Raw genomic sequence first — 14,020 nt, 5'->3', positions numbered from 1 at the left:
TTTAACATTCCTTTTTTTGGAAATTAGCTATATTTTCTAAGTTCTCTGACATCCCGGAATCTGTCCATATGCTATATTACTCCTCCTTTTGATTCTTTTTAAAGATGACAATGCCACTAGAATATGCTCTATTCATTAGTAGAAGAAATACTGTAAAAGATTTAAACCAATATCTTTTTTTCCAATAGAGCAATTGAAGACAATCCAGGCTTACCTAGGATGTAGAATTTCATGTTACGTGCCTCAAGTTGATTAATTTATGTAATAAATGTACTTAAATATACTGTTTTCCTAAGAATCTGCATAACCTGATGATTAGAATATAAAATGGCAATTTGGCAATGTGTATCAGGAGCCTTAAAAATGTTCCTAGTAAGTAGTCCCATTTCTAAAAATGTATCCTAATGAAATAATAATTTATATACATATGTAGAAAGATGATCATTGCATCGTTATTCTTATGAGAAGAAGGAAGTCATCTGAATATACAACAAGAGGGGAAAGGCTAAATGAACTATGGTAACCAATTGTAGTACTCTTTAAGTATATGTTTGGAAGAAATTAATATATATGTTCACTAAAATGTGTCTACAGAAAGTTCATATAAACCCCGTGTGTGATAACTCCAAACTGGAGTCTGCTGAAATACCTATTTACAGTGAAATGGATGTACAATATATAGTATCTACATATAATGGAATATTATTTATTAATGAGAAGGAGCAAACTATTGCCACATAAACAACATGGATGGATTTCAACAACATAAATTTGAATTCGAAAGCCAGACATAAAAGAATATATACTGCGTTATTTCACTTCTTAAATTTTCAAAAGTAGGTAATACTAAAATTAATTATGCTATGGCTATGAAGTGAGATATTATACAGCTATTAAAACATTTAAAGACATTGGAAAATGCCCATAATTTAATAAAATTTAAAATTTAATTTAAAATTTAAATTTAAAACTGTATATATAATATATGACCCCCATTCTGGAAAAAAAAAATATGTAAGTTGCTATTAGAAGTACCAGTCAGGGTCTCAATAGGAAACACATGATACACTCAAATTAGGATAATTAGAGGAGGCTTTGTCTTAAAAGGGGGGGCAGGGTATGGAGGACCACAGGGAACAGTGCAGCCATACGGCTGTCACTACCCCAGACCGGATGGGACGTGAACAGGAGTGGTTCCCAATCCCAGGAGAGAGCTGCCCATACAGGAGAGGGGCAGTGGCCTTTGGGTGAGGGATGCATCCCGGCTTCAGTGAATTCAAGGGAGGAAGAAAGGGGATCATCTAACTCACTCTTCTCCCTCCTCCCAGCCTCCTGCTGGGGCTTCCCATTAACCAAGGCCACCCAGAAGCCAGAGCATTGCCAATGTGGTCCCTACAGTTCAGCCCACCAGACAGAGAGCAGGATGCACAAGGGTAGGGCATGGATGTGGCACACATGCCACATATGGGACTGATAATTCCTTTGGTTACCCAAGGGAGAGGAGGTGCTGCAGAGATGATCAATTTTTTTTCTTTATATACCTTTATATTATTTTACTGCTGCCATAATACATACATTTTTTAAAATTCTGGGGAAAAATGTGTGCCAGCATGTGTGTGTGAAGGGATATGTGCCCGTGAGGGTATGGATGTAAATGAGTTTATGTGTGTGTGTGTGAGAGAGAGAGAGAGTGCAGGTGCATGAGGATGTGTTTGTATGTGAAGGTGTACAGGGAACGTGAGAGAGCATGTGTGTGTGTGTGTGTGTGTGTGTGTGTCGGGGGGTATGCATGTTGACGAGTATATGTGTGCATGTGCTGCAGGAGGGTGGTGTGTATGCATGGGTGAAGGCATATGTGAGGGTGTACACGTGAATCTGAGACTGTATGTTGTGTAAGGGTGTCTGTGCGGGGGAGACGTATATGAAGAAGTGTGTCTGTGTGAGGCGGCAGGAGTGTGGTGTGTGTATGTGAGAGTGTATGAATGCAGGTGAGAAGGTACAGGTGGATGAGAGTCTGTCCCTGAAAGGGGCAGGAGTGTCCGTAACAGGTGTGTGGGAGGCTATGCGTGTGTCTATATGAGTGAGCGTGCTTGGGGGGTATGAGGACACAGAGAGGGGGTGTGAGGAGATGTGTGAGTGAGTGAGGTGGTACATCTGAAGAGATTTGCATGTATTTGTGTGTAAGTGTGTGTGTGTGCACATAGGTGTGTTTATATACATCTGCATACACAGAAGTAGAAACCTTTCCTTCCAGGAAAAAAGAAAAACTGGAAGAAAATATTTTCATAATAGTAGTCTCTAGTGGCGGAATAAGAGGCAAATTTTATTTTCGTGACTTCTTTTTTACTTCGTAGTCAGAAAGACAATGAACATTTCAGTCTGTTTGCTTCATTCCAAGAATATGTGACAAATATTGTACCTTTCTGGAAACATGTAAAAATGATAAAAATCTTGACTGCTGAAAGGTTTCTTGATAGGAACGTGTTTGAAAATTGGAATTCTCTTTTTTAACATATAACGAAATAGATCTCTAAGTCTCTGGTTAATTTAATAGAAGGAAATCCTGCCTTTAAATCTGAGAACCATGTACATGTTTAATTTTTCATGTAACTAATGTAAGGCCCACTCATGTCATGCTGTTACAGGAAGCTAAAGTGCTTTAGGGTTTCCAAAGCCTCAAAACATAAACATTAACAGGAATTATCGATGATGGAGGGGCTTAGGTAATTATTGTCTTTTTCTTTTAGTTTTTTTTTTTTACAGGTGTTTTTTTAAAAAAAATAGTGCTCCTATAGGGCTTATGTAGTAAGGTTTCTGTCAAACTGATTTAGTAGCAGGTTGCTTTCCTAAGTCAGTGCAAAAGGCCCTGAGTTCTTTCACTTACGCTCCATGATCTCTGCGCTGCCCCATTTTACTAATAATAACATACGAGGTTTTCCCGATTCTAGGCTAAATCTTATTAATAGTTTGTGGGAGTAAATGGCTGAAGTGTTCTTCTATTTTTAATTTATTTCAACCTTAGATGTTTTCTTAAAGTGATATGCTATCATCAACATCAGGCGTCTGCAGCCCAATTTATTTTGTACTGTTATCTGTGGGCTCCATGGTATACACATAATGTGAATCAGTTGCTTGGAGTCCTGGGTAACTAGTTTACTTTTATGTAGATAACAATAAAAAAAAAAAAGGGATTCTGTATACCATACCTTTCCTTTACACTTAAAAAGCAACCCCAGCTATTAAAATACACACAGGGCAAACTCTATTACAAATGCTATTAAGTTTGGCTGCAGAACATGTATCACTGAACCATGAGTGAGAATTCAGGCCCACAGATGCTTTTTATTGTCTGATTAGTGCTTCTTCACTTGTCTCAATAACACATCTATCAAAGAGATTCACTTCAAACAACATTACTTGGAAACTGCTAGTAAAATGTTGACAGAAACGGTCTTCAAACCGACTGTGACACTTTTCCTAGGGCAAAAGAAAGAGCAACGGGGCTGAACTCCACCACATCAGACCACTGCTGGGGTTCAGTGAACACTTTATTTTCCCACTTGAATTTGAGCTCTTCTGCAAGGTCACTCCTGCTGATCTTGTGGAGATGGCGAGCCAGAAGACGAAGTTTGTCTGTGGAATTTGGGAGTGATCTTTTCCAAAAGCAAAGAAGGTCGTGGGTCTGGTCTGTGAGATCATCAGGGTTCTTCAGTTTGATGAGCTGAATGGTGCTGTGGCGAAGGGGGAGGGATGAGAAGAGACACAGGGCGTTTTCTTCTGAGAGCTCGTCTGCCAGCCAGTAGAGCAAGTTGTCCCACAGGGCTTCTGCCAGGCACACGTGGGACACTCAGTGTTAGGACCCTTTCATGGAGGGTGTGCTCATCTAACCCTCCAACTGTTCACAGGAAACTTAATCTCTGGTTTGGCCTCTGAGAAGCAGAAAGATTTGGGACCAGCCAGATGAAGAGTTGAGAGTCTTTGAATCCCTGCCCTTTCTGGGGTCTTCCTCTGAGGGAACCACCTATTGCAAAGGGTTAGAAATGCTTCTCAAATTTTAACTTCCCTGAGATCCAGTAGGGCTCATTAAAATGGTGTTTAGGCCCCCACCCCAGATAGTGTAATTAAGTAAAACTAGGATAGGGGCAAATCTTGGCATTTTTAACAAGTTCCCAGATGATGCTGACGCTGAGGTCCTCAACCACACTTTGAGTAGCACTATATTAGAAGACATTTTTAGATTCAAAAACTACTTCCCTTAATTTGTACTAACCTGATGCATAAATTATAGCAGCAGCTAGGCAATCCTCATGCCCCAACCCCCCAACTACACACACACACACACACACACACACAGACACACACACACACACACACACAATCTCACCAAAATTCAATATCCAAAGAGCAATTCTGTAGAAGGTCCATTTCACCAACATTCCCCCTGGCTTCTGGACTATTTAGAACTACACACATCTCTGAATATATCCTGTAAGTTCAGCATACCCCTTCCCTTACCCTGTGACTCCTGGCTACCACCTAAACTCAAGATTCCAATTTTCTGTTGTTTGGTTGTTATTTATTTTATTGTGTAGCTCAAATCCATCACTCTCAGGAAACCCCTCAAGCCCTTCTCTCTCCTTGCGCACATCAGCCCTAACTTGCATCAGTGATTTTCTCCCACTCATGCAAAACTCTGCTCCAGTTTCCCTGGTTTGGTGTCAGAAAAGAATTCTATGTCTGCCACCTTTTACTCTGTTCTTTCCATCTACCTACTCACATAAATTGCATCTGCTTTTACACTATAAATCATGCCACTTTTCTGTGAAAGCTACTCAGGAAATGGAGCCAACACATCCTTCCCCTCCATTGCCACTTTCAAACCAACATTCTGCTTCCCCCTTGCAGTATATTCATTTTATTGTCCATGCTACAAGGGTAGGCTTTCCTCTCTCCATCCACATCAACTGTCTCCTGCCATTGGCAGGCAGCAGCAACAGCAACCCTGTTGATAGTCAGTCATACCTCTGAACACATGATTTCTTAATCTTGTCAACATCACTGACCTGTGTGGTGTCTCCATATTAAAAACTGACTTACATGGCCAATCCTTATGTTTCATCATTAGCTAGAACTATTCCACTTCCATGGCTTCAGCTGCTCAATATTACTGCTCACCACTACCCCCTAAACTTCCACAGCTTCTGTTCCTTTGTTCCTGCTTAATATGTTTCTTGCCCCATCACTAATACAGCAAGTCCTTTGACGCCCGCAGTCATTCCATCATCTCTGCCTCCGTACCCATACTGCCCTAATGATCAGCTGTGTAGGTCAATAATGGTCTTGCATCCACCTTAAAATCTGTTGTCCTCTTTAGCTTTCAATGTTCTCAATTTGTCAATCTCCAATTCTGTCTTACTCACATTGCAGTCAACTACAGGGATGCCCAGGGTTATGAAATGATACTGAATGTGATCAACAAGCTCTAAGCTTTGTACACAATTTAAGCCTTTAGCAGCTTACAAATCCATTAAAAACTCTGTTTCTTGAATTCAATTTAAAATTTTCCAGAGCAATGACATAATACTTTCCTACCATCCTTAAGCCCCAATCTCACTCTTAGTCTGTTTCACTAGGCCAGTGTCAGTCTCTCCTAACTTTCCCCAAAGCCATTTGACCAGAGTTCTCATAACCTCATTTTCATTTCAAAATCACTTTCTTACAGAATCTCACTCCTCCATGTTTTCTGGGTGCCATCCCCACAGTGTTTTTCATCTAATAATTTCCCTTCACACCTGTTCCTTAACCTCCTCATCAGGTTCTTTCCATTCTTCCCACAGGCACTCTCAAGCCTCCCCTTTCCTTGCTTCTGCTGCTGTTTCAAGCTCTCAGGCTATCTCTCCCCGTCCTTTTACCATAAAATCTTTTCATGCCTATTGTAAATCTGATGCCTTAAGTCCATCACTATCAACTCACTCCTTAAGCCCTTGCTTTAGAGGTTATATAGCCTCTTTTTAAAAAAATTATTTTGTTGAAGTATAGTTGATTTACAATGTTGTGTTCATTTCTACTGTACTGCAAAGTGATTAAGATATATATATATATATATATATTCTTTTTCATATTCTTTTCCATTATGGTTCATCACAAGATATTGATATCCTCTTTTAAAACTCTATTAAAGCCTTATTTTCCAATCTTTCTAGAGCCCTCCTAAATACTACTTACAGCAACTGATTGTCAGTCTACATCTTCTCCGACTTCCACAGAGCATTTTACTCCTTCCCTTGGGTTCCATGGCCTGCCCTGCTCTTCCTCTTCCCTCTCTTTTCCCTTTGCTGACTGTCTTCCTCCTGATTGTGCTGAATTACTGCTTCCTATCTCAGGCCCTTTCTATTTCTGTCCCCTCCCCTCAGTGAATTCACCAACTGCCTTAATAAAGGGTTCTGCATAATTGCCATAAAGATGCTCACCAAACTTGGAAGAAGAATGGATGAACACAGTGAGAACTTCAACAGAGACAGAAAATATAATAAAATACTAAACATAAGTTATAATTGAACTTAAAAATACACTTGAGGGATTCAACAGCAGACTGGATAAGGTAGAAGAACAAATCACTGACCTGGAACACAAAGCAATAGAAAACCAAGACTGAGCAGCAAAATGAAAAAAAAGAAAAAAAAAAAAAAAGAAAGAAAAGGAATTTTAAAAAGTAAATATACCTTTAGGAAAACATTAAATGGAATAACTTTCACATTATCAGGGTCCCAGAAAGAGAAGGAAGAGAGAAAGAGCCAGAAGAATTCTTTAAAGAAACAGTGGCTGAAAACGTCCCTAATCTGAGTAAGAAAAGAGACATCAAGGTCCAAGAAGCTCAGAGATTTACAAATAAGATGAACCCAAAGAGACATACACCAAAACACATTACAATTAAAATGGTAAAAGTTAAGGATAAAGAGAGAATCCTAAAAGTAGCAAGAGAAAAACAACTTGTTACATGCAAAATAACCCCCCATAAGTCTATCAGCAGACTTTTCAGCAGAAATTTTACAGGTCTGAAGGGAAAGGCATGATATATTCAAAGTGCTGAAAAAAAATTTTTTTCCAACCAATAATTCTCTATCCAGCAAGCTTAGCATTCAAAGTTGAAGGAAACATCAATAGTTTCCAGATAAGCAAAAGCTAAAGTCCATCACCAGTAAACCAGCCCTGCAACAAATATTAAAGGGACTTCCTTAAGCTGAAAAGAAATGGCACTAATTAATAGTAAGAAAACATACAAAAGTAAAAATCTCATTGGAAAATGTAAATATATAATAGGGGTAGTGGATCAATCACTTGTAAAGCAAGTATGAAGGGTAAATGACAAAGGTAGAAAATTAAAATTACAATAATTAGTTAAGGAGTACATAAAATAAAAAGATGTAAAATGTGTCATCAAAAATAGAAAATGGGGGTGGGAAGTAAAAGATAAAGATTTGGAATGTGTTCAGATTTAAGTAGGTACCAACTTAAAACAGGGTACTATTTACATTGGATGTTCTATGTGAGCCTCACAATAACCACAGGAAAAAAAATAATAGTGAATACACAAAAGAAAATGAGAAAGAAATCTAAACAAAACACTAAAGAAAACTACCAAAACACAAGGGAAGAGAGAAAAATAAGAACAACAACAAAAAAAAAAACTATAAAAATAGCCAGAAAACAATTAACAAAATGGCAATAAGTACATACCTATCAATAATTACTTTAAATACAAATAGACCTAATGTTCCAATCAAAAGATATAGAGTGGCAGAATGGATTAAAAAAAAAGACCCATCTATACATTGCCTATGAAAGACTCATTTCAGAAGAAAGGACACACAGACAGAAAAGGAAGGAGCAGAAAAAGATATTCCATGCAAATTGAAATGAAAAGAAAGTGGAGTAGCTATAGCCGTATCAGACAAAATAGACTTTAAAACAAAGACTGTAATAAAAGACAAAGAAGGGCATTACATAATGATAACAGGATCAATCCAGTAAGAAGATATAACATTTATAAATATATATGTACCCTACAGAGAAGCACCAAAATATATAAAACAAATAATAATGAACTTAAAGTGAGAAATTTAAGCAATACAACAATACTAGGGGATTTTAACACCTCACTTACAACAATGGATAAATCATCCAGATAGAAAACCAATAAGGAAATATTGGACTTAAATGACACATTAGACCAGATGAACTTACTAGATATACACAGAACATTCTATCCAAGAGCAGCGGCATACACATTCTTTTCAAGTGCACGTGGAACAATCTCCAGGATGGATCATATGCTAGGCCACAAAACAAGTCTTGATAAATTCAAGAAGACTGAAATATTATCAAAGCATCTTCTCTGACCACAATGGCATAAAACTGGAAATCAACTACAAGAAAGAAACTGGAAAACCCACAAAAATGTAAAGATTAAACAACATGCTACCAAACAAACAATGGATTATTAGGAAATCAAAGAAGAAATAAGACATACTAAAATCTATGGAAAACCACCAGCAAAAGTGGTTCTAAGAGGGAAATTCTTAGAAATGCAGTCCTACTTCCAGAACAAGAAAAATCCCAAATAAACAGAACAAGAAAAATCCCAAATAAACAATTTAACTTTATACCTAAAGGAACTAGTAAAAGAAGAATAAACAAGTAGAAGGAAGGAAATTAGTAGAAGGAAGGAAATAATAAACATCAATGCAGAAAAAAATGAAATAGAGACAAAAAATAGAAACAATGAAACTAAGAGCTGTTTTTTTTGAAAGATAAACAAAATCAACACATCTTTAACTAGACTAACCAAGAAAAAAAGAGAGAGCACTCAAATAAGTGAATTCAGTAATGAAAGATAAGTTACAACTGATACCACAGTAATAAAACAGATCACAAGAGACTATTCTAAACAAATATATGACCAAAAATGGGCAATCTGGAAGAAATGGATAAATTCCTAGAAACATACAATCTCTCAGGGATGAATTATGAAGAAATAAATCTCAATAGACAAATTACAAGCAAGGAGATTGAAGCAGTAATCAAAAAGTTCCCAATGAACAAAAGTCCAGGACCAGATGGCCGCACAGATGAATTCTACCAAATATTCAAGAAGATTTAATACCTATCCTTCTCAAGCTCTATCAAAAAATTGAAGAGTTGGGAACACTCCCAAACTTGTTTTACAAAGCCAGCATTACTCTGATATCAAAACCAGTCAAGGACACCACACTCACACACACACACACACACACACACACACACAAAATCCAGACCAAATCCCTTGATGAATGTAGACGCAAAAATCCTCAACAAAATATTATCAAACTGAATCCAACAATTTACTAAAATAATCATATACCACAACCAAGTGGGATTTATTCCAGGAATGCAAGGATGATTCAATGAATTGATAGCCACAAATTAATTAATGTGAAGAATCACATTAACAAATGAAGGATAGAAATCATTTGATCATTTCAATAGATGTGGAAAAAGCATTTGACAAAATTCAGCATCAATTCATGATAAAAAAAACTCTTAACAAAGTAGGTATAGAGGTAACATACCTCAACATAATAAAAGCCATATATGACAAACCCACAGCTAACATCATACTCACTGGTGAAAAGTTGAAAGCTTTTCCTTGAAGAACAGGAATAATACAAGAATGCTCATGATCACCACTGTTATTCAACATATTATTGTAGTCCTAACCATAGCAATTAGGCAAGAAAAAGAAATAAAAGACATCCAAACCAAAAAAGGAAGAACTAAAACTATCATATTTGAAGATGATATGATGCTGTATATAGAAAACCCAAAAGATTCCACCAAAAAACCGTGAGAACTAATAAATGAATTCAGAAAAGTTGCAGAATACTAAATCAATAGACAGAAATGTGTGGCATTTCTGTACATTAATAACAAACTATCAGAAAGAGAAATTAGAAAGAAAAATCCTCTTTACAATTGCATCAAAAAGAATAAAATATCTAGGGATAAATTTAACCAAGGTGAAAGACCTATATATTGAAAACTATTAAACACTGATGAAAGAAATTGAAGACACAAACAAAGGGAAAGATATTCCATGTCCATGGATTGGAACAATTAATATTATTAAAATGTCCATACAATTCAAAGCAATATACAGATTCAGTGCAATCTCTATCAAAATTCCAATGGCACATTTTACAGAAGTGGAACAAATAATACCAAAAACTGTATGGAACCTCAAAAGATTTCAAATAGCCAAAACAATCTTGAAAAAAAAAGAGCAAAGCTGGAGGTGTCATGCTCCCTGATTTCAAACTATACTACAAAGCTAATCAAAAGAGTATAGTATGGCCATAAAAACAGACACACAGATAAATGAAACAGAATTGAGAGCCTAGAAATAAACCCACATAAATATGGACAATTAATTTATGACAAAGGAGCAAAGAACATACAATGGTGAAAGGATAGTGTATTCAATAAATGGTGTTGATAAAACTGGACAGCCACATGCAAAAAAAACAAGAAAGAAAGAAACTAGACCACTATCTTACATCATACACAAAATTGAGCTAAAAATAGATTAAAGACTTGAATGTAAGACCTGAAACCATAATAATCCTAGAGAAAAACATAGGCAGTAACCTCCCTGACATCATTCTTATTTATGTTTTTGTGGCTCTGACCCAAAAACAAAGGAAACAAAAGAAAAAATAAACAAATGGGACTATATAAACTAAAAAACTTCTGCAACGTGAAGGAAAGCATCATCAAAATGAAAAGGCAACCTACTGAATTGGAGAAGATATTTGCAAATCATATATCTAATAAGGTGTTAATATCTAACATACATTTAAAAAACTCATACAACTCAATAACAAGCAAACAAATGATTTAAAAAATGGGCAGAGAATCTGAACAGACAGTTTTACAAAGACAGAGATGGCTAACAGGCACATGAAAAGATGTTCAACATTTTTAGGGAAATGCAAATCAAAATGACAATGAGATATTACCTCACACCCATCAGAATGGCTATTATTGAAAAGAGAAGAAATAACAAATGTTAGAGAGGATACAGAGAAAAGAGAACTCTAATTGTTATGGCACTGTAAATTGGTGCAGCCATTATGGAAAACAGTATGGAGGTTCCTCAGAAAATTAAGAATAGAATTACCATATTTCCACTTCTTGATATTTATCCAAAGAACACAAAAACACTAAATTGAAAAGATGGATGCACCCCTATGTTCATTGCAGCATAGAAACAGCATAAGTGTCTATTGATGGATGAATGGATAAAGCAGGTGTGGTATATATATACACAATGAAATATTACTCAGCCATAAAAAAGAATGAAATCCTGCCATTTGTGACAACATGGATGGACCTTGAAGGTATTACGCTAAGTGAAATAATTCAGGCAGAGAAAGACAAATACCACATGATTTCATTCATATGTCTAATCTCAAAAAACAAAACAAAGGAACAAATAAAATAAACCCAAAACAAACTCATAGATACAGATATCAGAATTGTGGTTTCCATAGAAGAAGGGGGTTGGAGGGTTAGTGAAATGGGTGAACAGGGTAAACTGTATGGTGATGGATGGTAACAAGACTTGTAGTGGTGATCACTGTGTAGTGTATACACATGTTGAATTATAATGCTGTACACCTGAAATTTATATAATTTTTAAAAAACTTACATTAAGAAGTTTTAATGGGAGGAGGTTAAGAATCAACATAAGAACAATGTAAATTTAAGTATATTGATACTGTAACACTGTAAAATAAGTGAATAGAATTTTTGAGATATGAACTATGTACTTAATCCTCTCAAAAAATTGAGAAATGCCAATTTAAATAGTGCAGCAGATTCTATCATTCCCATCAACAGGCATATGACCTGAACTGAGTCTAGGACAAGAGGTGCACTTTGGATTTTTTCTTTTCTTTGTGTAAACAATTTACCCCCTCAGTCATTCTTTCTTCGCAGATGTCTCATAGCACCTTGATGCACTGAGAGTGATTCTAGTGTTTATGTATTTTTTCACATACGTGAAAATACAAGCCACATTCTTTATCTGGTGCCCAACCACAGAAGCAGTGGATTGTGGATGCACAGGAAATCTTGGGCTCTTTTACACTTCCAGGCACTGTGCTGGTCTCCCATATAGCCTCGTTATTCAGGGATTTTCAGTGCCCCCTTCCTATTCCTTCCCTTCCCTTTTCTTTTTTCTTTTCCCCCATGGTTTTTTTCTGTGCACTATTTTTGCCTTGCATACCACCTTTTAAATTTCACTGGTACTCAGGGTCAGCTCCAAGCCAAACAGGGAAGCCTCTGTTTGTCCTGGAGTGTCCCCTCCCACAGATTCTGTATCTACATGTGTTTCCTTGGATGCCTTCATTGGCAGGACTTTCCTCTCTTCCCTTCTTCCAATCAAAAAGTGCTATTCTGTTGCATCTTCTCAGGATCTACTATTTGCTAAAGGAATTTTTATTATTCCTCTCAGGTAACCTGATTTTATGTTAATATTGTATATTTTATTTTGCTTAATGCAGTTTCTAAAATGTCACTGTCAACGTGTTACTGCTCAGGAAGATTGTCTGGCAAATTTAAACCTGGCTCTCAAGTTCTCAGTAATATACATATACCTTGTAAAAGGGTGTAGTGGGGCTTATGTGGCAGTTTTTCTTTCACTATAAGTCTTTCAAGGGCATCAGTATAAAAGTATAAATAACTCGGATATGTACAGATATGTCTTATTTATGCTGCAAAGCACAACAGAGATCTCATTGACTTAGAAGTGTTTTTAAAAGATTGGAACCAAAGACAGCCACTCACACCTGGAAGGGGTATGTGTCTTGAAGTTTACAGGTCACTGTTTTTTAAGACTCCTTCAATTACTGACTATTCTTTCCATCCTTCTTAAGTACAACCCTGTTATTGAATTCTTAAAACTAAGCAAACCGTTTTTTAGTTCAGATCATACATGTACCACCTTGATCTTTTGTGTGCAACCCAATAAATTAGACTTGGGCACAACCTTTATTTTACCCAACATTGTTTTCCATGGCACATCTTAAAGTTTCCTTTCATTGTATCTTTATACCACTCCAAGAACCAGCCATGATCAGTCTTGGCTGTACTTGTTAGACCGCCATCTCTTTGAGGGCCAATAAGGTATCTTGTTCCTATATTAATTCTTCACCATGCTTTACATGGTATTGACATATACACATAGGATAGTAAAAACTGTTTATATGATACCTTCTCTTGACTTGAATGATCTCCTCCTTCAAATCCTACCATATTTACAAAGCCATTGGTCAAATTCCACCTCTTTTATCAACTACACTAGTCCCTGGTTTCTTATTTGTGAATTTATGCACTGCCACTCAATTTATCTCTTAACTCAATGTTGTCTTGTGTTGTCATCAATGCCATTCATATATCCTTATTCGCATATGTTTGTTTTCCCTCCCCAATTAGACTTTCAGTAATTTTTATATCCTTTTATTTTCAATCAAATAAATAATTTTATTAACATCATAATTTTTTTTCTCATCGTAAAGTTTTGATCTCAAATAACTGTCAGGTCTGCTACTCAAATGAATTTATAGCTGGACAATTTATGGAACCCTGAAGATACCTGTTCCCAGTCCAGGTTAGTGTCCATTGCAGATAGTTCTCACTTTCCTTCTCCAGCCCCTCAAGGGCCTTTGCAAATATCTCTTTCATTTTATGCCCAGAATCCCCTGAAATGTATCAGAGTATAACATCAACTTGTACAGAATACCAAGATCTCATCTCCTATTCTAGTTTCCTTGTCAAAAAAGCTGAGTTAGGCTATCCAAACAAACTGGCCAGACAGATTATATCAGATAGTGTGTCACACAAAATATAAATTTTCAACAAAATACATCTTTCCTTCTTTGGTCTCACACAGAAACTAAAGTCCCAAAATACAGACAATACC

General features: G+C 36.4%; 1 protein-coding gene across 1 annotated transcript in view; it reads right to left on the bottom strand.

Moving 5' to 3' along the window:
* Positions 1-3,454: 3,454 nt before the first annotated feature.
* The window catches only part of DTHD1 (death domain containing 1), a 70,383-nt gene continuing 59,817 nt past the window's right edge, over positions 3,455-14,020 (bottom strand). The window contains 2 exon segments of the mRNA XM_033856403.1: positions 3,455-3,825; positions 5,417-5,487. Of these exon segments, the coding sequence (XP_033712294.1) occupies positions 3,455-3,825; positions 5,417-5,487 (442 nt within the window).

Source organism: Tursiops truncatus, chromosome 5, assembly GCF_011762595.2.
Source record: "Tursiops truncatus isolate mTurTru1 chromosome 5, mTurTru1.mat.Y, whole genome shotgun sequence".
Taxonomy (NCBI): Eukaryota; Metazoa; Chordata; class Mammalia; order Artiodactyla; family Delphinidae; genus Tursiops; species Tursiops truncatus.
Note: the sequence above shows the minus strand (reverse complement) of the source record. Positions and strands in the feature narration are given on the sequence as shown.